This window comes from Lynx canadensis, chromosome C2, assembly GCF_007474595.2.
Source record: "Lynx canadensis isolate LIC74 chromosome C2, mLynCan4.pri.v2, whole genome shotgun sequence".
NCBI lineage: Eukaryota > Metazoa > Chordata > Mammalia > Carnivora > Felidae > Lynx > Lynx canadensis.
Genome location: NC_044311.2, coordinates 6,263,994 through 6,289,725, shown reverse-complemented (window position 1 = coordinate 6,289,725; position 25,732 = coordinate 6,263,994). Strand labels below are relative to the sequence as shown.

The following is a 25,732-nucleotide window of genomic DNA, read 5'->3' as shown; positions in this document are numbered from 1 at the left end:
CAATAATACTAAGATAACATTTTTTACCTATCAGATTGGCAAAAATTAAACATTATGACGACGCATTTTGTCAGTGAGGCCGTGAGGAAACAAATTCCCGTTGCTGATGGGAATGCAAACTGGGACAAGCCTTCTGCAGGATAACTTGGCAACTCCTACTATTAACCCAGCAACCCAGCCACGCTGAGTTGCTTAAATCTCGCATGTTCTTCTAGGACCTGCGTGTGTGACTGGTCCTCAGCTGGCTTCTGGGAGCTGAGTCCTGGGCTACAAACTGGTAAGAGTATTTTACATGCTTGGAACTTTGAACCACCCTGTACCAGCCCGTCTACGTGTCTTGTGCCTTATGGGGAACATACCCTTCCTTCCTAAGGGCTGAAATTGAGTAATGAAGTTTCAGTAACTACAGTCAATCATGAAGGTGCTGTGTGCCTGTGTGACCAACCCCCAGTAAAAACCTCAGTTCTCAAGCTCAAGGAAGTTTTTCTGGCAGAAAAGACTTATGTTGCCACTGTTCATTGCTGGGGGAGTAAGGACATCATGTGTAATTCTGCTGGAAGAGTACTGTGGGAAGCCGGTGCCTGGTTGCCCCAGCCTGCACCCAATGCATCTTTCCCCTTTACTGACCTTGCTTTGTATCTCTTTGCCGTAATCATTTTAGCTGTGAGTATAACAATTTCTGAGGCCTATGAGTGCAGGAAATCACAGAACTGGGGGTGGTCTTAGAGACCACTGACACTTGACGGAACTATAGATGCACTTACTTTTTGACTTGGCAATCCCACTTCTAGGAATTTACCCTGCAGATACACTTCTGACGGTAAGAAAATACATAGGTGCGAGATTACTCACTGCAGCTTTGATGGTATTACGAAATATTGGGAACAACATCAATGTCCATACGTAGGAGAGTGGTTGAATAAATGATGGTGTATCTGCCCCGTGGAATATTATGCAGCTGTAAAAAAGAATGAGGAAACTTTCTATGAACTCATGGAATGATTTCCAGGCCATACTGGTCAGCAAAAAAAGCAATGTGCTCAAGAATCTACCCTTTTATAATAAATGGAGATATAAGGTGATATAAGGTGTATGCTCATTTGTGGGGAAAAAAAAATACAGGGCAGGTAAGTCGCAAGCTAATGAGATTGTGTATCTATGAGAGTGAACAGATGGAAACAGGTGAAGGGGCTGAAGGGAAGAGGGGGAGGGACACTTCTCTAAGTATAGCTTTTTTTTTAACAAAAGGAAAGTAGATACATTATTGTCATTATTAATAACAGCTTATAATTGTAGTTTTTATAGTTTACAAACATTCTCATGTTCATTACATCATTTCCCCCCATCTTCCTTTGCCCACTTATTTTTCTCCAGAGAGCTTGTCGCCGTCTGGTTTCTAGTTTGTATATTTATATAGTGGGTATGTATTTATTTATTTTAAAGTTTTAAATGTTATTGAAATCCAAGTTAGCTAACATATAGCATACTGATGATTGCAGGAGTAGGATTTAGTGATTTATCACTTACATAGAACACCCCGTGCTCATCCCAACAAGTGCCCTCCTTAATGCCCATCCCCCAATTAGCCCATCCCCCCACCCAACACCTCTCCAGCAACCCTCAGTTTGTTCTCTGTGTTTAAGAGTCTCTTATAGTTTGCCTTCTTCTCTGTTCTTATTTTTCCCTCCCTTCCCCTACGTTCATGTGTTTTGTTTCTTAAATTCCACATATGAGTGAAAATATATGGTATCTGTCTTTCTGTGACCGACTCATTTCACTTAGCATAATACCCTCCAGTTCCATCCATGTTGTTGCAAATGGCAAGATTTCATTCTTTTTCATTGCCGAGTAGCATTCCATCGTATATATATACCACATCTTCTTTATCCATTTATCGGTCGATTGACATTTGGGCTTTTTATATACCTTGGCTATTGTTGACAGTGCTGTTATAAACATTGGGGTGCATGTGCCCCTTCGAATCAGCATTTTTGTATCCTTTGGATAAATACATAGGAGTGCAATTGCTGGGTTGTAGGGTAGTTCTGCTTTTAACTTTTTGAGGAACCTCCATACTGTTTTCCAGAGTGGCTGCACCAGTTTGCATTCCCACCAGCAGTGCAAAAGCGTTCTCCTTTCTCTGTATCCTCACCAATCTAAGTATAGCTTTTAATATAATTCTGACCCTTAGAACCATAGCATGTTTCACATACAACCCCTCCTTAAATAAATAATTAATCAAAAGGAATCAGGACATGGCAAAAATCCAAATGGCAAACCTGACTATCGTAAACATCATAACCACATTGAAGGGGATGGAGAAGAAAAGAATTAATCTACATAACTTTATGTCGACGACATTATAAAGCTGAAGATAAGAATTGTACAAAAATGTATTCTAGTTAGGGCATTTGTTTGTCACAGGGATATGAATTTGCAGTTCTGAAACTACTTTATGTATATACCAGAATTCAGCAAATAAGCAACTGTATTATAGATAAGAAGAGCTAGCTTTCTCTTAGAGAAAAGAGTTACAACCAAGGACAAAGGAAGACTAGAATGAAGACCGATGGTGTTGGACTAGACTCAGAGGCACCAGTATGAACCCATGATTTCAGATACATATTGATACATAAGAGATACGTTGGATATATGTTTTGTAGCCTTGCCCCTTGAGATGGCCTAGAGCAGTAACACCCTAGTAGCAATGATCACACTTAGTTTTTAGATCTTGGTTTCCAAGTAAAAGAATGAAGGTTCTTTGGAGAAGTGGTTGGTTCCAGGGCTGGAGCAGGGAAAGTGCAAGATGAGGGGGTATGCACTGTGCTACCAGAAAGTAAGGAAGTACCCCCGAAATGACAAGAGCACATCAAAAGGACACAGAAGCCAACCAGAAGAAGTCCCCAGTAGCCAAACCTCGGACAATGTTAGCAAAAAATAAATGACTGTAATAGATTATAACCCATAGACTAAATATACCTGAGTCCATGGTGATACAATAGTTGAATTAACAAGAGAAAAGGGGCAGTTCTTTCTTACTGTAGGATTTTACATTAATAATATCGAAGGAATGATGGAAATAGAAAACCACCACCGTTGTAATTGTTGCAAGCAAGAAGCATTGAGGGCTGTATAAGACTACAGGATGAAAATAGGAGAAATAGGTACGTGCAGAGTTTCAAAGTATCTCCCCACCTGACACTTACCAACTACAAAGGGAAAATAATGACTTTATAATGAAGAAACTTGGTGGACACCACTTCAAACAAGTGATCAAAATTAAAATCCCAGTAACGGGGCACGTTGACATCAGGTACCCCCTGATATCATGCACTAAGAAGGATACATCAACACTTCTTGCCCAAAATGCATAGCGCTAATACAGTCATGAGGAAACACCAAACAAATTTAGGGACATTCTACAAAATAGCTGGTTACAACTTTCCAAAAGTGTCAAAGCATGAAAGATGAAGCCCTAATTTGTTTCCAGGTCGGAGGAGACTAGGAAGACAAATCAATGCAGTGTGGGATCAGCCCAACTCTAAGGGAAGGAGCCAGGAGCAGTCCAGTCACTTGCTGCCTTCCAGCCTGGAGGTTAGGGGGTGATGGATGCCAATGGCTCTATCCATTATGGCCTTCACAAGGCCTAGAATGAAGCCACCAACTTTTACTGGGTCAGGGTCCTTATCGGCTTTGGGCTCTTAATGCGGGTCAAGAGGAATAAAAGGAAATTATGAGAATATTCAGTGTGCCGCCTACAGCAGAAACTTGGTCAGAGCCCAACTTTTACGACATGATAAGCCAAATTCGTTTAAGATAGCAACTGGAAATGTATTCCATTTCCAGGCAGTCTATCAGCAGCTACAAAACCAAGCTAACACTATGCGGCTCTCGTTGGAATGATATCTCAGAAAAGGAGCAACATAAGCGATTATCATTAAACAACGTTGTAGGAAACTCGGATTCGACTAAACCATGAATAGCATTTTTTAAAAACTTCTGTCTTGATAAAATCATTTACTTGTGACTTTTCAATTTTTTTGTGTTTTGTTTTGTTTTCTAAAATTGCATCTTTGGGGGTGCCTGGGTGGCTCTGTCGGTCACGTGTCCGACTTCAGCTCAGGTCATGATCTCACAGTTCATGAGGTCAAGCCCTGTGTCAGGCTCTGTGCTGACAGCTCAGAGCCTGGACCCTGCTTCAGATTCTGTCTCCCTCTCTCTCTGCCCCTCCCCCACTCACACTCTGTCCCTCTCTCAAAAATAAATAAATGTTAAAAAAAATAAAAAATAAATAAAATTGCATCTTTGGGGCGCCTGGCTGGCCGAGTAGGTAGAGCATGTGACTCTTGATCTTGAGGTCGTGAGTTCAAGCCCCACCTTGGGCATAGAGCTTATTTTTAAAAAGTAATAAAAATAAATAAATAAAATTGTATCTCCAACTCATTTTTTGCACAAATTTTAAAAATGGTTTCAAAAAGCCTCAACACAAAGAGTCTGCACATACCTAGGAACATAGAATATAACCAGGGATGGGGATTTTACCTTTGACTTCTTCAGGACACAATCAGGAATAAAAACACAGCTCTGGAGGAGAGTATCTGTAGTGCATGCCACTTTGACTTGAACATTTTTGCAGAATTAAAAAAACAAGCATCATCAGCATAACTTCCTCTTTGATTATATTCTGTGATAAAGGTACCATGGATAATGGATTAATCTGTGTTCTTACCTGTTATTACCACTCTTTAATTGAATTAACTATCTCTGCTTCTTTAGAACTTACACAGTAGACTATCTTTTCTTTTCTTTTTTTCTTTAATGTTTTTTAAAATTTATTTTTGAGAGAGAGAGAGAGAGAGTGTGTGTGTGAGCTATGGAGGGGCAGAGGTGGGGGAGGGGCAGGGGATCCAAAATGGGCTCTGCACTGACAGCAGAGAGCCCGATGCAGGGCTTGAACACATGAACCATGAGATGATGACCTGAGCTGAAGTTGGACACTTAATAGACTGAGCCGCCCAGGTGCCCCTAGACTATCTTTTCTACATCGTGAAGTATCCATCTGCTAATGGTGGAAGCTTTCTGTGGCTGGACTTTTCCTCCCTTAATTGTGTTCCCAAGAGTTTGTTCTCTTTCTTTCTTTCTTTCTTTTTTTAATCTCTCTTCCATGGGAAGAGTCTTCCTTAAGCCATACTGGGGGGCCATGCTGCTGAATCAGTGGGCACTTCTGTATTGATGTTGGCAACGTTTTTTTGTCATAGGACTATCAATGTTTACTGTAACTATCTGATTACTTATGCTTTTTTTAGTATAATAAGCTTCCCTGAAGATTCTCATATCCTGTACCATTTTGTACTGTATATTAAAATCTTTTAACCTCATTTTAAAAAGTATTTATTTAAATAAAAGCTGGTTGAGACAGTGGCAAGGAAGTTTGTCCAGGTGACTGTTCAAGAATAAGTTTTTAAACCAAAGTTATTCTTTATTTAAAGAGTTAAGAGTTAATGTTTCAAGCATTATTGCCTTTTCCTTTTATAATTGCAAGGTAAAGAATATAAATTTTAAATGAAAAGTTTGGGCCAAATAAAATAATTCAGGGAGATTGTATTTACTTTTTTCTTTTTTATAAGAGAGAGAGTGCAAGTCAGGGAGGGGCAGAGAGCGGAAGTCTTAAGCAGGCTACACGCTTGGTGTGGAGCCCAAGGTGGGCCTTGATCCCATGATGCTGGGATGGTGACCTGAGCCGAAATGAAGAGTTGATGTTCAACTGACTGAGCCACCCAGGTGCCACTGCATTTACTTTTAAAATTTAAGTATATCACTCAAAAATATGTCTGTGGTACAAGGTGGAATGTTGACCAAATGAAATAATTCTTTATTAACTCACAAATGAGTCTGATGTATCACCTATGCATAAAATGAGAAACTAACCAAAGGACTGAAACAGTTATAGTTATAGTCTGGGGGAAGCAGAGCATTTAGGGGACAATCTTAAACTTTGCTCTGTTCTTAGGGGAACTACTGTGTACTTCCAGGAGCAGAGAATATAATCAGAAACAGGAATGGTTTACTTATTGTCACTGATGTGTGGCACACAAGCTACACTATGCTAAATGATAAACCTGACCGCTTAAAAATGAAAATCTTAAGACTCTTAAATACAGAGAACAAACCGAGGGTCGATGGAGCGTGGGGTAGGGAGGAGGGGGAAAATGGATGATGGGCATTGAGGAGGGCACTTACTGGGATGAGCACTGGGTCTTGTATGGAAGCGATGAACCATGGGAATCTACCCCCAAAACCAACAGTACACTTCACACACTGTATGTTAGCCAATATGACAATAAATTATATTTTAAAAATAAAAATAAAAAGCATTCTTTTCACCCAGAAACTGTATCAAAAGCTCCTGATATGTGTTCAAACCAGGGACTAGTACAATCCTTCATCCCTCGCAACCTTTTCTATCAGAACTGTCTTACTGTAAGTAACTCAAATGTGTCCAGTTAAACTTTAATGTATGGCAAAGTTTTATGTATAGTCATTGCTTATTAATAATTGTCTAACTAAGAAATGTCTAATCCAAAAGCGCTAACCCAATACATAGAAGGTACTCCGAAAAAAAAAAGAAAGGAAAGAAAATCTTAAAAAAGAAAAACAAAACAAAACAAAAAAACAAGCCACAACTGACAGAATGTACTTGAAAACACATATTGCTGGGGAAATAATTAGAATCAAAATCTATAAAGTACCTTACAAATCAATAATAAAAAGTCAAGAGAAAAATGGGCGAAAGACATGAATAGGCATTTCAAGAACAGATTAATTCCGGTGGCCCACAAACGTATGAAGAAATGTTTAATCTCTTTAATAATGAGGGAAATGCAATTCAGGGCCATAATGAGATATTTACACTAGTTTGAGACTAGTGTAAGACTTAGGAAATCTGACAATACCAAGTGTTGGAGAGGGTCATCATTTCTGGCAGGATTATTCATTGTTCCGCTTTGAAAAACAATCTGGGATTGTCTTATCCAGTTGAGTCTTTGCATACTTGATGACCCAGCAATTCTGCTTCCAGGTGTATACTCTGGGGAAACATTTCTATGTATGATCCAGGAAATAAATACCAAAATGTTCATGACAACATCAAATAGAAAAAATAAAAGAGCATAAATGCCCATCAACAGAAGAATGGGTAAATGGAAGCATATTTATACAATGGAATACAATACGGCAGTGAAAATGAATAAACTTTAGCTATATCCATTAAGACTTGACCATTTCTGGCTTCAAAGATGGAAGGGGATTAGGAGCCAAGCAGTGCGGACAGCCTGGAAAAGCTGGAAAAGTTGAGAAAACGAATCCTCCCCTAGAGCCTCCAGAAAGGAATGGGGCCCTACTGACAGCTTGATTTTAGCCCAGTACGACCCATTTTGGACTTCTGACCTCCAGAACTATAAGGTAACAAGTTTGTGTTAAGCCACTAAGTCTGTGATAGCTTGTTATAGCAGCTATCTGGAACTAATACAGTGTGTTTGTGTGTCAGGTTGGAGGGAGTGGAGGTGGAGAGAGGCTTCCCAGAGAGAATTTTGCTCTCCTCACAGAGACTGGGCTTTCAGGCATGGAGCCAGCTGTACTGGCCTTCCCCCATGGGGTCCCCTTCAGTGTCCCCCTCACGGGGCTCTGCCAGTCTGCGGGGCTCTGGAGCACCTGCTCCCTCAACTGATCCCACAGTTCCCTTGCCAGATGGACAGGCCCCAGGCAATTGGTTCTCAATATACAAAAGAGGAAACCGAGACCCAGAAAAAGGAGGTAAAACCAGGAGCAGCACTGCATCTGAGGGCAGGAAATGACCAGATGCCACACCTGGGAACTCACACTTCCTGTGAGGGCAGCCTGTTCCTGCCACAGACTCGTCACAGCTGAACAGGCCCCTGCAGGCTCCTGTCCGCATCTGTGCTGAGAATGCAGCCCCACAATTGCCAGGTGTCATCATAATTGCCACCTTCCACCCCCACCCCACCCCACCCCCCGTCCCTCCTCCCCGGAGACAGGACCACAGTCAAAGCCAGGACCCACCTGACCAAAATCCAGGCCTGGCCAGACCCTTGGAAGCAGAATCCTTGGGTTCCATTGGCGGCCGGGGACGAGTGTCACAATGGGCCAGGCGGTCCGGGGCGGGGTGGGGGGGGGGCGGAGAAATGGTGGGGAGCAGTATTCGACCCCAGGGCACAGCTACCGCAGACCCCAGAGACAGAATGGGGCAAGGTGGGTGGAAAACCTCCACGTGCAGCAGCCCTAGGCCTCAGCGTCGACTGTTCTGGCCCCCCGAGCACCTGCCGTCTCCAGAAACCCTACCGAGGGGAATTCTCCCACCCTTTCAGACACCACTTGCCCCTCCCCTGTCCCCATGCCTAAGGCGGGGGGGTGGGAAGGAGAGTCCAAGGAGCTGCTCCCAGACCTGAGAACAGAGGTGTAAACAGAGCGGAGGCCTGGTCCTCAGTGGCTTCATTTGAGATTGGGGGCGGGGGAGGGGTGGAGAGAAGTTTAGGGAGCTGCCATAGGATGGTTTCTGCTTTCTCTGAAAGGAGGGAAGCCGTATGTTAGAAAGGAGGTAGGAGGGAAGGGAGCGATACGGAGCGGAGCGTGGAAACAGCCACTGGTGAAGATTGGAAAATAAACTGATGAGAAAAAGCTGGCAGGGAAAAGCTGGGCGCTGTTAAACCTGAGGCTGGTGGCCAGGAATTCACAGAATAGGCCTGCTGGGCGTGTGACTTCGGCAGTGACGGCAGCCCGGGGTTCAGGGAGAGAGAAGGCCAACAGTCGGGCTCGTTCGCTGCTATGGTGTTGCTAGCTAGCTGGTCGCAACCAGAGTGGAAGGGGGGAAGAGAAGGCTTTTGGCAACAGGGAGGAGTGGTGTCTCTCCATAGACGTGAAAGTGGTGGCTTCCTTCCTCTAGTCCTAGAAGAGAGGACAGAGGCGGAGAGGAAGCACCAAAGTCAGCAGACCAGGGGGCCCAATGAGGCTAAGGAGGGTGTTATGGGATTGGATGTTTGTGTCCCCCAAATGTATATGTTGAAGCTAGCCCTCGGTGTGATGGTATTTGGAGAAGGGGCTTCTGGAGGTGATTTAGTTTAGATTAGCTCATGAGAGTGGGGCCCTTGTAATGAGACTAGTGGCATTAAAGAAGGAGGAGAGGGGCACCTGGGTGGCTCAGGTCATGGTCCCAGGGTTCGTGAGTTCCAGCCCTGTATCTGGCTGGCTAGCCATCTTGTGCCCCTGGCCCCTCCCCTCCTCTCCCTCCTCCTCCCCTCTCCTTTTCCCCTCCCCACCCTGCTCTTGTGTGCTTGTGCTCTCTCAAAAATAAATACTAAAAAAAATGTTTTTTACATTTATTTACTTTGGGAGACAGAGAGAGAGAAAGAGTGAGCAGGGAGGGGCAGAGACAGAGGGAGACACAGAATCTGAAGCAGGCTCCAGGCTTCAGGCTGTCAGCATAGAGCCTGATGTGGGGCTCGAACTCATAAACCATGAGATCATGTCCTGAGCTGAAGTCGGACACTCAACTGACTGAGCCACCCAGGCACGCCTCAAAAACAAATATTAAAAGAAAAAAAGGGAGGAGGAGAGAGAGAGACTGTTCCTTCTCACTCCACGTTCTTGCCCCGAGGAAAGGCCATGTGAAAGCACGGCAAGGAGGTGGCCGGCTGTCTGCAGGCCAGGAAGAGCCCTCACCAGAACCCGACTCTGCTCACGCCCAGCCTCAGAAAGTGTGAGCAAACAAGTTTGTGTTTTTAAGCCACCAGCCTGCGGCACCTCGTTGCAGCCTGGGCAGTCCAAGGCAGACAGGAAGGAAGAATGGAGCAAACCAGCCGGAAGGATGGGGCTGTGGTCAGAGAAGGGGGTGTCTGAATTAGAGGCGCCTTCATTTACTGACTTCTACGCTAGGAATTGTTGAGATTTTGGTGGTGGGCGTGTAGTTTTGCAGGATGACAGCAGGAGCCTGGGTGGAAGGGATGGTGGTGAAGCAGGTGGTTTTCGGTGAGTGAGGGAGAGCGAGGTTGAGAGCACAGGGAGGGACCCAGGTCAGGGGGAACAATGTGGGAGTAGAGGGGTTGGCTGGAGAAGAGTGGGGTGTCCTAGGCTTTGGACATTGATGTGGCGACACAAGAACAAAGTACAGAGGTCTCAGTTTCAGAAGTCTCTCTGAGGAGGGCGGGCCCAAGAGAAGCTGAGCTGGGCACCCAGGGTGCGGGCCAATGGGGCACCGATCAGCTGCTCGCCTCTTCCTCCCTCCAGTTCCACCGTCATCACCCCATTTAATCATCAGGTCAGGTGAGGCAGTAATGTTTGCCATGGATTTCATTGTCGTAACGACGCCCTGCCTTGTTTCTCTGCTCCTGCTTTGGCCCTGTTCCAACCCAGGCTTCAGACACAGCGTGAGTTTTATCATACCGATCTTGCGGGGCCACCCCCCTTGCTTGGAGAGAAAAGGACAACCAGTAGCTTTCGTTGTTCTCAGAACAAAGTTCAAAATTAAACACGTGGCCCGATCTCTGCTGTCAGCACGGAGCCCACTTTGGATCCTCTGTCTCCCTCTCTCTGCCCCTTCCTGGCTCATTCTCTGTCTCTCAAAAACAAATAAAATACTAAAAAAAAAAAAAAAAATGTGGCCCGAGTGCGGCTTCTCAACCTTCCAGAACTCGTTCCATCTTCACCCCAAAGTGCTTCTGCACCCCCCTGGCTGCCTGTGCCTCCTCTGACCTGCACTTCCTTCTCTCCATGGATGACCATCCTTAGGGGGCCTTCCACACCCTGCATGCTGGGTCAGCTGCCCGGCTTAACCCCACGGGGACCTCCGGATTCATCCAGATTCATCCAGAGCATTCCCCTGAGGCGCTGGGGAGCGGTTTCATGGCTGCAGATGAATTGTGCACCTGTGGGTCCAGCATGCTCCCGAAGGCCGAGCAGTAGGTGAGCGGGTCAGTGAGTGAGGCGAGCCCGGGGTGCGTGAGTCAGGCCCAGGCTCCAGGACTCAGCCCTGAGACCTAGGGGTGTGGGGGAGGGGGGAGGAGAAGGGGGGTGGGGAAGGGGTTGGCACTCCTTTTCTATCTCCTTGGACTTGGGGGCCGACTGCCAGAGACCTTTGTCTTTCACACCCAAGATTAGAATCCTTGAGGATTCGAGTAAAGGGACCTATGAAATCATCCACTTGAAAATGGGGAGCCTAAGGACCAGGCTCCCGTCACCAAGGCCTGAGAGCTGAGCCCTGTGCCCCAGCTGACCGTCAAGGCTGCACTGCTAGGGTGTCTCCCCAGTCTGGGCTTTTCTCTGATCAACACAGTCTATGGAGAACCACCACGGTCCAGCCTGTGCTGGAAACTTCCCGGTATCATCAAGCCCCCTTTCTGTCAAGCTTCTCAGGGTAGAGTCAAGACTAGGTCCTCTGAGGTCCTAGGGGCTCAGCAGCTGAGCTCCTGTCAGCAACTGCTAAAAGACATTTCCCTTTTTTTTCTTAATTTTTATTTAATTTATTTTTTAAATTTACATCCAGGTTAGTTAGCATATAGCGCAACAATGATTTCAGGGATAGATTCCTTAATGCCCCTGACCCATTTAGCCCATCCCCACAACCCCCCACAACCCCTCTAGTAACCCTCTGTTTGTTCTCCATATTTAAGAGTCTCTTATGTTTTGTCCCCCTCCTTGTTTTTATATTATTTTTGCTTCCATTCGCTTGTGTTCATCTGTTTTGTATCTTAAAGTCCTCATATGAGTGAAGTCATACGATATTTGTCTTTCTCTGATTGGCTAATTTCACTTAGCATAAAACCCTCCAGTTCCATCCACATAGTTGCAAATGGCAAGATTTCATTCTTTTTGATTGCCGAGTAATACTCCATTGTATATATATATACCACATCTTCTTTATCCATTCATCCATCGATGGACACTTGGGCTCTTTCCATACTTTGGCTATTGTTGATAGTGCTACTATAAACATTGGGGTGCATGTGTCCCTTCGAAACAGCACACCTGGATCCCTTGGACAAATGCCTAGTAGTGCAATTCCTAGGTTGTAGGGTAGTTCTATTTTTAGTTTTTTGAGGAACCTCCACACTGTTTTCCAGACTGGCTGCACCAGTTTGCATTCCCACCAGCAGTGCAAAAGACATCCTCTTTCTCCACATCCTCGCCAACATCTGTTGTTGCCTGAGTTGTTGATGTTAGCCATTCTGACAGGTGTGAGGTGGTATCTCATCGTGGTTTTGATTTGTATTTCCCTGATGATGAGTGATGTTGAGCATTTTTTCATGTGTCGGTTGGCCATCTGGATGTCTTCCTTGGAGAAGTGTCTATTCATGTCTTTTGCCCATTTCTTCACTGGATTATTTGGTTTTTGGGTGTTGAGTTTGATAAGTTCTTTCTAGATTTTGGATATTAACACTTTATCTGATATGTTGTTTGCAAATATCTTCTTCCATTCTGTCGGTTGCCTTTTAGTTTTGCTGATTGTTTCCTTCGCTGTGCAGAAGCTTTTTATTTTGATGAGGTCCCAGTAGTTCATTTTTGCTTTTGTTTCCCTTGCCTCTGGAGATGTGTTGAGTAAGAAGTTGCTGCGGCCAAGGTCAAAGAGGTTCTTGCCTGCTTTCTACTCGAGGATTTTTCTGGCTTCCTGTCTTACATTCAGGTCTTTCATCCATTTTGAGTTTATTTTGTGTATAGTGTAAGAAAGAGGTCCAGGTTCATTCTTCTGCATGTCGCTGTCCAGTTTTCCCAGCACCACTTGCTGAAGAGACTGTCTTTATTCCATTGGCTATTCTTTCCTGCTTTGTCAAAGATTAGTTGGCCATACGTTTGTGGGCCCATTTCTGGGTTCTCTCTTCTGTTCCATTGCTCTCTTCTGTTCTTGTGCCAGTACCATACTGTCTTGATGATTACAGCTTTGTAGTATAGCTTGAAGCGTGGGATTGTGATGTCTCCAGCTTTGGTTTTCTCTTTCAAGATTGCTTTGGCTATTCAGCATCTTTTCTGGTTCCATACAAATTTCAGGATTGTTTGTTCTAGCTCTGTGAAGAATGCTGGTGTTATTTTGATAGGGATTGCACTGAATATGTAGATTGCTTTGGGTAGTATCGACATTTTAGCAATATTTGTTCTTCCTATCCAGGAGCGTGGAATATTTTTCCATTTTTTTGTGTCTTCTTCAATTTCTTTCATAAGCTTTCTATAGTTTCCAGTGTATCGATTTTTCACCTCTTTGGTTAGATTTATTCCTAGGTATTTTATGGTTTTTTGTGCAACTGTAAATGGGATCGATTCCTTGATTTCTCTTCCTGTTGCTTCATCGTTGGTGTGTAGGAATGCAACCGATATCTGTGCGTTGATTTTATATCCTGCCACTTTGCTGAAAAAGACATTTCCCTTTTAAACAGAACAGGCCACGGGGCATTTTTTTATTACATACAAAGAAAAATCTTTCCCCCAACAGCCCACAATCCCTAAAAAAAAGTTCCCAAAGACCTGGCCCAAAGGCAATAGGTGAATCTTTGCAGCATTTATGCCTGTGTCCTGATCTGTTTAAGTCTCTTTCCAGGAATGGAGATGATTCTGCCTCAAAAGGACGCAGTGTCCACATTGTAGAGGAGGTTGCTGTGAGAAGTAAATGAGATGAATCCTTTTCAGAATTACCAAATAAAATCTGTGCTGTCTAGTTGACAATAGGTTTACAACCTATGGGAAATACGTACGAACCAACCCTCCCTCCCCCAAACCTTAGACACTTCACTTCCTGGTTCTTCTGCCCCTCTCCATTCCCAGGACTTATTTGTTGTGGGCTTTGCAATGAGCATGAGCCAAAGAACTGAAGTCTCTGTGTCACCTCAAGTCCAATCAGACTACTTTTTGGGCTTACATGGGCATAGGCGACTTCCTGGTAAGACTGCTCAGCCGAGGAATCGGGGTGGGGGGGTGACTTCACACTAGGAGATAAATTGCCTGCTGTAACCCCCCTCCCCCACCCCAGGGTGCCTGTCCATCAGACACCTGCTCTCACATGAACTTTAATTAAAGCTTCGCTTCACAGCACTCCGAGTCTCCGCGTCCCTCCTTTGGTGGAGGAGTTGCCTCTGGCTTTGAACTGGCCTCTGCCCAGATCCCACACAGGTTGTTTTCACGACCAGGCAGGTTTGGCCTGGGTGCCACACTGCACCACAAAAGACTTTCAGGTGTACCCAACGGGTGACTTTAGCTTGGGATTCCATGACTGGGTGCATAGCGGGAAGCTAAATAGAACTTTTCCCCACCATCCCAAAGCTGAGTCTGTAAGTAATAAATGATGTCATCTGGAGGTTGGGTCCGAGAGCAAACAGCCAAGAAAGAATTCTTGAGATGTTTTTGGTGCAAAAAAAGAGTGATTTTATTAAGGTCCGAGGACAGAACTCGTGGGCAGAAAAATCTGCATTCTAAGTGTGAGGAGTGACTGATTGTGTAGGGCTTTTTATCCTATGAAGGGAGGAGGTGACGTTAGGGCTCCAAGAAATTGAGTCTATAGGTTTCTGGAGGTCTGACTATTCCTAGGATTGTGCTTTTCTTGTAAATCACGAAGACAGTTACAAACTGATGGAGTCTTGTGTCCTTTATGACTGTGATCTTTATCAGGTGACCATTGGCTTTTTCCTTCCTTTGGTCATGAGTCTGAGAAATGTCCCATGTGTCCCACTCCCACCTTGGGGGAGGGGAACGTGGAGTGCCAACTTGCCTTTTGTTATGTCCTCAATAAAGATTCGCGTATTCAAAAGAGGTGCTGGAGACCTTCGAGCCAGATTTACAAAGATGGGGAGCACTCCCTCCAGCCTCCATTAGGGAAGGTGAGTGGGAGAAAGGGAGGGAGGTCCAGAAGGAACCCCTCTTCAGGCCTGGGCCTCTGGGGAGAGGCGGAACCTCACTGTCTGCAGGGCAGTTAGCTGGGGAGGCCTTGGAGGAAGGGCACAGGAGGGGAAGAGGCCGGGCAAGCTCTTTTCCACTCTTTGCTGGTGCAAGGATGTATGGTGCTCTTGTGGGCCAGGTGGCTACCGGGGAAGGCACTCTAGCTGGAGGTCCCTTGATGGGACGCAGCCAGGAGGGCTGTCTCGTAAGATGAGGAATGCTGGCAGTAAGAGACATGATGGGGGCAGCAGTGCTGGGGCAAGAGCTGAAGAGAGGGCCCTGGAGGTCAGCTGTGAGTACGCTCCTTGGATGAAGGAACAAGGCAGGGGTCCTGGGAGCACCGCTGAGAAATCCACCGATGTGTCCCCATGGAGGAGCTGTTAGAAGCCTGCCAGAGAACACTCGCTGATGACCAGCCAGTACACGCAGGGAAAGAACCACGGCCAGCAGCAGCAGAGCAGAAAGCCCTTTCCCCTGGCCCTGCAGGAGCCAGAAGCAGCAGAGGTGAGAGGGAGGAGGGAGGTGAGGACGGGAACAACCAGCCTCCTCCCTTTCCCCACTGCCGGTCCCTGGGCCACGAGGTCAGGTATGAGCTGGACTGAACGCGGAGCAGGGGTGGAGGCTCTTTGAAGAGAGGACAGCACTGAAGCTTTGGTTTCCAGCAGACAGAGTCCTCTCTCAGCAGGATGGCGGGTCCTGTGGGGCCTCCCCCTGAGCCAGCGGGGCCCGGCCCAGCCACCGGAAGGAACTACAACCTCCCCATCCACAGCCTTTTCTCCCACCGGCCTGGGTACCGGCCGCGGCTTCCAACTTCCTCTCCCCCTGCTGCTGCATTCTTGGAAAGGCCCTACCCATCTGCTCTGCTCTGGGCTTAAACGTTTTGAGGGCAGGGGGACCCCAGACTGAGGGAACTAGAGGAGCCGTAAGCCCACAAGTCTATTAGAGAACCAGGGAAGCCCAAGAAACGCTCAAGGCCCGACCCCAGAACAGGGGTGGGGGTGGGCTGGGTTGAGGAAGGTGGTGAGGGGTGACGAGAAGAGGGAGGCCCTCACAGACACTTTAGGACCGGGCAGCCAGCGGCCGGGACGGGGACCAGGTCAGGGGTGTGCTGCCTCCAACTGCGAGGGGGGCCGTGCCGGCAGCCCCCAGCCATTTCCAGGGGGTGTCCAGGCAGCTCCCTGCTGTGCTCCGACTCCAGGGACACAATCAGAAGTACGTGCTGCTCGCGAAGGTCACCCCTGGGCTGGAAGTTCTTCCTGAAGCCTCTGTTTCCTTTTCTGAAGGTGCTGACTCCAGAGACCTGGTGGGAGCCGGAGGCGGTCACCGGCCGGCCACGAATGGGTCCCGTGGCAGCATCCTTCACCGCCCCTCCCCCAGGGGAGGGGACCTGGCCCAGAGCCAGTCGGATGTGTGTGGCTCCCGAGGCCCCCGTATTGGCCTCTAAGCAACAGAGGACACATAGTGAGGTGGGGGCCTAGGCTTCAGAGAAAACGAGCAGCTCACCGTGGGTGGGGCTCCTCCTCCAGCTCCTTGATGGTGTCCTTCAGGGGCTGGCCCCGTGTCTCCGGCAACAGGGCACAGAGGAAGCCTGCCCCGATGGGGAGGCTGCCGTAGATGAGCATAGGGAGGGCTGCCTGGTACTCGCCCAGCAGGATCACGAGAGGGGTGAGGATCCCCCCGATCCTCGAGGAGATGCCCATCAGCCCCATGCCTGTCTGCCTGTGGGAAGGCCCGTCCGACTGAGCACACCCAGCCGCGACCCCCGGGCCTCAGCCCCACCCCTGCTGCGCCTTGGGGGGGGGGGGCCCAGCCCCTCATTATGGCCCCGCAGGCCTGCCGCCTCCCCAGCCTCACCGGCCTTCTGCTCTCTGCTCCTGCATAGTAACTTCGTGTAGTCCGGCCCCGTGCCACGCCTCTGTCACCTCCAGGCCTGTCTATCTGCTGCCCCCCTGCTCGCCTACCAAGTCTCAGGTCAAAGGCTGCACCTCACGTCTCCCCAGCAACCCCTGAGTGTTCCTCCTTCTGAGCCATTCATTCTTAGACTTGCTCCATATCCCAGTCCCCACAAGGCCAGGGCGTGCCCTCCTTCTGTATCTGTCCTCCACTGCCTGGGATAAGACGGGGACTCGGGCTAGACTCCTAGCCGCCCGGACCCCATCTGCGCTGCTGCCCCGAGAGCCGGCCTCATAAGCCAGCTGCCTGCGGGACAGGGGTGAGGGCAGAGGAGTGGGAGGGGTGAGGGCAGAGGGCGGCAGCCCTTACCGGATGACGGTGGGGAAGAGCTCGGCACAGTACACGTAGGAGACAGTAAAGCTGGCGGCCATGGCGAACTTGCCCGCCACGGCCAGCACAGTGACCACCACCGGCAGATCTGGGGGAGGATGCCGGTCAGCCGCAGGCAGGTGGACGGCCCCATGCCCCGGGCCCCACCCCTGCCCTGTCCTCCCGAACTCCTGGCCCCCTCTGCTCCCGGGCCCCAGGGTTGCCCTCACTCCTGGAGGCGGGGGGGGGGGGGGGGGGGGGGGGGGGGGGGGGGGGGGAGGGCAGGAATGTGGCAGAGCCAGCCCCGGCACCTGCTGGGACAAAGACGATGCCGATGCACACGAGGCCACCCAGAACCAGAGTCAGCATCTGGCTCCACTTGCGGCCCAACCACTGCATCATGAAGAGGCTGAGGCAGCGGGCGGGAACCTCCACGGCTCCGAAGACGAGCTGCGTCAGGTAGATGTCCAGGCCAAAGTCGCCGACTTGGAAGCTCAGGCCAAAGTACCCCAGACTGTCCACAAACCTGCAAAGTGTCCAGGAATCCCTATCACTGCTGGGGGATGAGACACCAGCCCTCTCGGAGGGAGCCTGTCTCTGAGCAGGAGGCAGCAGCACAGCCAGGGGGAAACCCAGTGAGGCCACACAGCCCGTCCCTGACCGCCAGCCACCGTGTCCCAGCCACTGACGCGCACGCACCAGAGACGGGACAGCCCTTTGGCGTGGGCTTCAGGGCGGGGCGCGGGCCCCGGCGCGCTCACCAGACATAGAAGAAGATCAGGGTCAGTTTCTGGAGCCGGGGGTGTCTGAACAGATCCAGGGGACTCCCTGAGGGGCCTGTCTTCTCTGGGACCAGCTGGGAGCACGATGCACAGTGAGGGGCCAGGCAGAAAGGTCTGGGCCCGCCAGATTCAGGGGCAGGGCTGGGCTTGGCCTGTGAGAAGTACCTGGCTCAGGAGCTCTGGGGAGAGTTTCCGCCTGTTGACGGAGGCCGCCTTCTGGATCACTTGCTTGGCCTCCTCCACCCTCCCTCTTGTCAGAAGCCACCGTGCTGACTCTGGCAGAGCCCTGCAGGTCAGGAATGGCTCTGACCTTGGAGCCCACCCCACCCCCCCCACTCCCCCAGGGGCCTTCCCAGCTGTTCCAGGGCACACAGAACCTCACACCCATCGCACTGTGGAGCGTTCCCCGAGGTGAATGTGAGTGTTGCGCTCCAACCACACCCCTGCACAGCTAGCAGGGGCAGGTGGGGAGGGGGAAACGGCTTGCTTCTGGGAAGTACTCCTCACCAGATGTAGAAGAAGAGTAGCAAGACAGGTGCGGTGCCGGCCATTTGGAAATACCTCCAGTTTCGGACGCCATAGGCGAGTCCTGCTAATGCCATCTGACCCAGGGAGAAGGCGCACTGGACCAGGATCACGGCCTGAGTCCTCCTGGAGGGCCCCACCCACTCTGTAACTGTGCGAACAGAGAGATGAGACCCGGCCAACGCCCGCCCCCCCCCCCCCCCCGCGGGCCCCCGGCTCCTTCCCTGTCATTCCCTAGACGGTCTTCTGTCAGGGTGGGCCTCAGTCCCACTTGCGGTGTGGGTGCCTGACAAGGCTCCCCCGGAGGCAGTCCGGGAAAGTGGCCGGCCCAGACCCCAAGGCCTCACCCCATGCTTGAAGGCTTAGGGACCCAGATACTCACCTAGGGGGACGTTTAGGGACCCAGACACTCACGTAGGGAGACGTTGCTGAAGGTGAACCCAGAGACAGCAGTAGCCACAGCAAAGCGCAGGACCATGTAGAGCTCAAAGCTGGGCACAAAGGCCGTGGTCAGGCCGAGGAGGGCGAAGAGTAGCAGCTGCACCAGGATACTGACCTTGCGGCCAATCCTGGAGTAACAGAGGGGCAGGAAGTATGGGAGACCCAGCCCTGCCCTGGGCTCTCTGGCTGACAGAGGACACGTGACCCTGCCTTGCGAGCTCTATTTGAGGGAGAGGGGAACAGGGCCTTATCCCAGACACCAGTGAAGGGCACGGGGGTGGGGGCGGGGTGAGAGAGGGAACTGTACCGGGAACACAGGAGCATGCGAGGTCAGGGGCGAGCCGGTCAAGTTCCTACCGGTCACAGAGGGGCCCGAAGATGAGAGCCCCAGTGAGGAGCCCGGCCATGAACACCGACTGCGAGGTCTCCTTCAGGTGCTTCTGACCACAAACGAGGTTGAACTGAGGCAGACACAGGCGGATGTGAACCAGGGGCAGCCAACGGCAAGTCCTTTGTCGTCCAGCCCACCCACTGCAAACCTCTCAGGGCAGATGGCCGTGGTTCCCAAAGTGTGTGCGAAGGCACCCCAGGGCACCAGAACAAATTCATGGGGCACAGAACGACATTCGGAATTTTAAAGGAAAATGCAGCAATCCTCAACATCTGTCTGGCATTACAAGAACTACCAACTAAGGACAGTCCTGGCTCAACATGAGATCACACTACATTCCTTCCAGTGACATCATATCTATGTGAAGCTGTATTTTGGGGAGGTGTTTTGAAAAAAAAAAAGCAAGCACCATGGGGAATGAAAATGAGGGTGTCAGTGTTTAAGGACTGAGAAGTTGCACAGTTCCCAATGGGCACATACATCCTATTAGTAGGGGGTTGTATTTATTTAAAGATGAAAAATATGGAGTGCCTGGGTGGCTCAGTCGGTTGAGCATCTGACTTCAGCTCTGGTCATGATCTCATGGTTTCTGAGTTCGAGCCCCGCGTCGGGCTCTGTGCCGACAGCCCAGAGCCCGGAGCCTGCTTCGGATTCTGGGTCTCCCTCTCTCTCTGCCCTCTCCCACTTGCGCTGTCTCTCAAAACTAAATAAACATTAAAAAAATTTTTTTTAAATTAAAATGAAAGATATTTCCTTTCAGTTTCTGTGTATTATTTTTTAAAACAGTTCCTAAGTCATTTGAACATAATTACCTGTTAGGTTGTTTGGCCCTAATTACTCAATACATAAAACTTAGGTTTTTATTTTGGCTTGGAGATGCCAGGTAGAATTGCTGAGACATTAAGGATACAAAGTTTGGAACCCTTGACACGCCACTAATTACTGCTTCCTGACAAATGGGGCCTCTAGCCCACAGCCAGGGCACCCCTGTGACTTCCTTGGGCCTCATCAAATGTCCCCATCCGGCTGCAAAATCGCCGTGAAACTCTCACCATTCACTGCCGGTGAGAATCCCAAGTAGCCCTCACGCCCCACTTGCAGAAGGAGATCAAGACGGAGGAACACGCACACGCGTGGGCGTGCGTGTGGCCGCTCATGTGCCTGCGCACACAGGGGTGGGGCGACCCACTTGGAGACTCAGAGAGACTGAGAAACTGAGTGGAAAAAATATGCACGTTCGCCTAACTCTGTAGGTATCTACTGCGTGTGCACATACTGTAGGCACATGTGACTGACCCCGCCCCCCTCGACTGGTCTGTGGACCCTTCCGGGAGTTCTGTGCCCCCTGCACACAGCTCAGCTCCCGACGTGAATGTTGGTGGGGGGAAACACGACAGGTGAGTTGTCCTCTGCGGCTCAAGGTGATAGCTTCACAATCACTGATGCCGTTTGAGGGCTCACTCTGTGCTGGGCAGTCTGTTGCATGCTTCACATGTATTCTCTAATTCTGACACCAATCCTTGATTTATTATTCCATTCCCCTGAGGGAGGGGAGGTTAAGCGGCTTCTCCGAGGTCCCGCTGCTGGATGGCAATGGAGTTCAGGCATCCCTTTTGCCCCAGACAGGGACTGAAACTGCGTGAAAGCTCAGAGAACGTTTGCTGAATGGATCAACACATGAATACCTAGAGCTAGCCAACTAGCCACTCATCATCGGTCAAAATCGCTAAAATCATTTTAGCAAGAAATGAATCAGTCCAGGAGATACCATTGTGCTCATACTTCTGTTCTCAAGAACAACTGTTAATTTTCAATATGTCCAATGATTGCCTAATGGCCCCTGGGAGTGAAAGGGGGCAAGATAAGGGATCTGAACTTGTTCCACCCAGTTCTATTCTTTTTTTTTTTTTTTTTTTTTAACATTTATTTATTTTTGAGACAGAGAGAGACAGAGCATGAACGGGGGAGGGTCATAGAGAGAGGGAGACACAGAATCTGAGACAGGCTCCGGGCTCTGAGCTGTCAGCACAGAGCCTGACGCGGGGCTCGAACTCACGGAGTGTGAGATCATGACCTAAGCTGAAGTCGGACGCTCAACCGACTGAGCCACCCAGGCGCCCCCACCCAGTTCTATTCTGTTTGGTTTTTGTTTAGCAACCACAGAGTGCCTTTGTAGTTAGACGCTATTTAAAATAACTCATAAAGTCCTGCTGCTATCAGCCTCTGGAATCTGAACAGAGAGGCTTTGTGGGACTTTGTTAACCTATCTGTTGGTGTCTTGGTTTCTCATGTACAAAATGGGGATAAAATATACTGCATGGTGTCCCCCAGCAGGATTAAAGGAATTAATGCATGGAACATGCTTAGCACGGTGGCTGTCACACAGGAAGTCCTCAGTAAATGTCAGCTCAGCGGAGGGGGCACTGGCCCCCCCCCCCCCCCCCGTGCTCATGAAACTCACAGCTGGTGACCGACACCTCGGACACATGGGGCTATAGTGCTCTGAAGGCACGGATGCCGACCCCAGGGAGACTTCCGAGGCTGGTGCCCCTACTCGGTGGCCACCACTCGCTAACCCCTTATAGCTTGTGTACCCCTTATTTCATTCAGTCCTCATTCTAACCTCGTAAAGGATTATCATTCCCACTGTGCAACCACAGAGGCCAAAGCTTGGAGAGGTGCCAAGACGTGGTGTGCAGATGGAACAGAGGCAAAAGGGCTCCCCACCTTGGGACGCCAGCCATTACCTTCTCCGACCCTAATGCCCAGAGTGGAGGGTTCTGTCTGGGGCTTGCCACATGGGCACACAGAATCCCGCCCCCATTTTTGGAGCACACACATCACATCTTCCTCCCCTGTTCCAAAAGCTTCCATGGCTCCCTTTGGTCTCTAGGAGAGAGCCCAAATCTCTCAGCTCTGTATCTAAGACCGTGGAAGAGTCATCTCTTCCTGATCTCCCAACATCTTTGTTGGTCAGCATTCCTCAGTCATGGCAAGCATTTTCATGCCTCCGGATCTAGAAACGGCTATTCTCTCTGCTTCCCCTTCCCTCCCATTCTTTCCCCTTTTCTGGGCCCAAGACAGATCACACTGTTGTTAGTCATTCAGAGTCTATTTCCCTCCCGATTCCAAGGTTCATGTGGACAAGGCTGGGAATTATTTTTTTCTTTTACCAAGGACGGGCACCCAGGAAATGTTGGGAGGTAGATTGAGAAGGAGAAATGCACTCTGCTCTTCAAGAATACATAGCCTATAAGGCAATGTGCTCTTTTCTTCTCAAATTAGGACTATCCATATTTCAGTTTGAATATGAAGCTGCTGGTTATCAGAAGGAACGTTGGGAAGTCAGCTCAGAGAGACTCCCCTGAATCAGTGTGGTGGAGCCCCTCCTCACAGATGGGAAGCAGAGGGAAACGATCTCACGCAACAGAGCTCTGGAAGCAAAGTTGGACTCAGCACGCGGGTACAGGGCACAAAGTACCCAAGGTGTGCACTCTTTTGGGAATCCAAGTCCTTGAGAGTGTTGGAGCAGAAGCATGGTAGGGAAGGGCAAGAGGTCCAAGGCCCAATGCCGGTGGTGGCACAGTCCAGGTTGGTGATTAAAGACCAAGAGGGCAGCCTCAAATCCTTAGAGAACTCGAACAAGGTGCCTCCCTCCTCTGACTGTCCCCTGCACAGTTAATACTCAGCAAGCCTTAGCTGAATAAAATTGCATGAACAGTCCAGCACAGGGTGTGAACGGGGCTAAAGAAGTCTGGAAGTCTGAGAAGTCTGGAAGTTTGCCTGGGTTTTGAGGATGGTGTTTGGCCAGGTAGGCACCCACAGCATATGGGGACCAGTGGAGGCTGATCCTACCAAGAGGGTGATGCTGGGAACCTAGAGAGGCCACTGGGGACCAGACCAGGCTCTGCTGGGAGAGCTCCTAGGCCGCATGCGACTCTATGGGGCAGAATGGGGTGGAGGGTCAGGAGGAAGACAGGCAGGACAGATCTTTAGGCTGCAAGGGTTCTGGGGGGCAGGTTTATGGTCACATATTAAAAGTGAATGCCTGGGGGTGCCTGGCTAGTTCAGTCAGTAGAGTGTGCAACTCTTGAGCTTGGGGGTTGTGAGTTCAAGCCCCAAGTTGGGTACAGAGATTACTTAAAAATTGAAAATCTTAAAGAAGGTGACTTTGGTCAAAACATCATTCTCTGAAAGCCTCTAAAAAGTAAATACTTTTTTTACCTGCAGAGAAAAAAATAAATGCAGGCTTCTGGACTCCAGATTCCCCTCTCCACAAAGGCTCAGGATTCACCACCCTCAAGATGAGTCATCCAGACCTCCCAACAACACTCGCCCCTTGGATGCTGGACCATCTGTGCTCTTTCCCACTCCTGCAGGGACCTGAGTGGGAGTCCCACGTCCACGATCAGCTCATTATGTTGCCCTGGACAAGTCGTTTCCCTACTCTGTGCCTCAGACCCAGCTTCTGGGAAGAGCGGAGTGGGCCTGGATGCTTCCAGAGAGCCGTCCTTGCTCAGGTGGCTGCAGTGGGAATCTGTTTATCTGCCCAGATGCTCCCTAAGAAAATGAGTTAAGCAGAGCAAGTGCTGTTATCTGCCGGACAAATCCTAGAGTCACGGTGCGTCCGGTCCCCTGGAGGCAGGTGGGGAGAGCTTTAGAGAGGGCAGCTGAAGGGCAGGAAGCCCACATCAGGCAAGCAGGAGGTCAGACAAGTGGACGGGGATGCAGGAAGATAGGTAAGCAGGCAGATACGCAGGGGCAGACTGAAAGGCAAGGGCAAGTGGACCGACAGATGGGAGCACTGGGGAGAAAGACATAAAGACAGGAAAGCAGGAAGGGCTAGGAAAAAGGTCAGGCAACTGGGCACACAGGCGGATAGATGGACAAAAGGGTAGACAAAAATGGACAGAGGGGCAGACGAATCAGAGACAGAATATGGATCGAAAGGTAGATGGACCAGTAGTCAGAGGACAAAGAGAAAAGCAGGATGAATGGCAAAAAAAAAAAAAAAAAAAAGCCATACCAAGTGGTCAGTCATTCGTGGATGGGTGCTCCAGGGCAGATACAGAAGCAGCAACACCGGCAGCTGAAGGCAGACGGTCAGGCAAAGGAGCTGACCGACCCCAAACGGGCAGACGGGCAAAAGGGCATCCCTACCTCGTTCTTTAGGGACGGGGGCCTGTCTTCAGGATACTCCCAGCCTGCCTCACAAGGCTGCGTCTCGTTGAAGTGGTGGCTGAGGATGTCCTCCAGGCTGGCGTCGTCCGGGGGCGGCCGGAACATAAGGCAGGACTCAGGCTTGCCTGCAGCCTCCAGGGGCACGCTCAGTGTCAGCTGTTCAGCCGCACTCAGGTTCAGAGTGTGGTTCTTGACCCAGGCTACTGAGCAGTGGTGGGCCTCGTGCTGGATCATGAAGACCTGGGCAAACATGTAGTAAGAGGACAGGAAGCTGGGAATACTCAGCAGCATCACCAGCTGTATCTGGAAGCGACCAAAGTCGCCTATTTCAGCCAGGACCTGGCCAAATTGAGCCATGTCTACTGGTCAGCCTGGGGCCATAGACAGCTCTGCAGCTCGGCTTTGGGGCGCTTACTCCTCTGAGCGGAGGTGACAGCTCTGTTAATGTTTAATCCAGCCTTTGACCTGTCACACTTCAACTCCCTGGCTGTAGCCGGGGCAGGATAGAATATGATAAAAAAAAAAAGTAGTCTGCTCTGGTTTGCAAAATGCAAGGATGCTTTATTGACCGTGCGATGGACACAAGCCCCACAGAAGGACTTTCTCAGGCCCCGCACAGGAACGAGCTTCAGCCAAATGTTCGACAGTGCACAAGCAGCATTCCCTCCCACGTCATCCCAAACAAATCACACCCAGCTCAAACCCCTCCCATTATGATAGACCCCAAATTCTGAGGGTAGTTCTGACACTTAGAGGGACACAGAAGTCCCTTCTAGGGACCAGCTCAGAATAGACAATGGGGGTAAATCAGGAGAGGAGCAAGGACCCAGCCTGCCTACTAACTTGGTCAGCTGCCAAGTCTGCCCTCTTGATCTGGTGATCTTATCTTTCTCTTATTTTTTTTTATTTAAAAAAATTTAAAAAAAAAAAATTTTTTTTTTCAACGTTTATTTATTTTTGGGACAGAGAGGGACAGAGCATGAGCGGGGGAGGGGCAGAGAGAGAGGGAGACACAGAATCGGAAACAGGCTCCAGGCTCTGAGCCATCAGCCCAGAGCCTGACGCGGGGCTCGAACTCACGGACCGCGAGATCGTGACCTGGCTAAAGTCGGACGCTTAACCGACTGCGCCACCCAGGCGCCCCTATTTAAAAAAATTTTTAATGTTTTCTTATTTTATATTTGAGAGAGAGAGACAGAGCATGAGCAGGGGAGGGGCAGAG

The 25,732-nt window shown here is 49.5% G+C and overlaps 1 protein-coding gene and 1 pseudogene across 2 annotated transcripts; one reads left to right on the top strand and one right to left on the bottom strand.

Annotated features, from left to right (window-relative positions):
* The first annotated feature begins 2,806 nt into the window (after positions 1 to 2,806).
* Positions 2,807 to 3,903, top strand: LOC115523843 (annotated as a pseudogene).
* A 10,491-nt stretch (positions 3,904 to 14,394) lies between these two features.
* SLC22A13 (solute carrier family 22 member 13) lies at positions 14,395 to 25,385 on the bottom strand. Of its 2 annotated transcripts, XM_030329630.1 has the most exons (10): positions 24,490 to 25,382; positions 19,296 to 19,399; positions 18,912 to 19,066; positions 18,480 to 18,648; positions 18,138 to 18,258; positions 17,952 to 18,046; positions 17,502 to 17,716; positions 17,191 to 17,299; positions 16,432 to 16,647; positions 16,044 to 16,228 (listed from the first exon to the last, which is right to left on the bottom strand). In XM_030329630.1, exons 1-10 carry the CDS (start codon positions 24,865 to 24,867, stop codon positions 16,135 to 16,137), a joined length of 1,656 nt encoding a protein of 551 aa, XP_030185490.1. In that variant the 5' UTR covers positions 24,868 to 25,382; the 3' UTR covers positions 16,044 to 16,134. The 2 variants fall into 2 exon arrangements, with proteins under 2 accessions (XP_030185489.1, XP_030185490.1); XM_030329629.1 differs by lacking the exon at positions 17,952 to 18,046 and having other exon boundaries at positions 14,395 to 16,228; positions 24,490 to 25,385.
* Between the last annotated feature and the right edge of the window lie 347 nt (positions 25,386 to 25,732).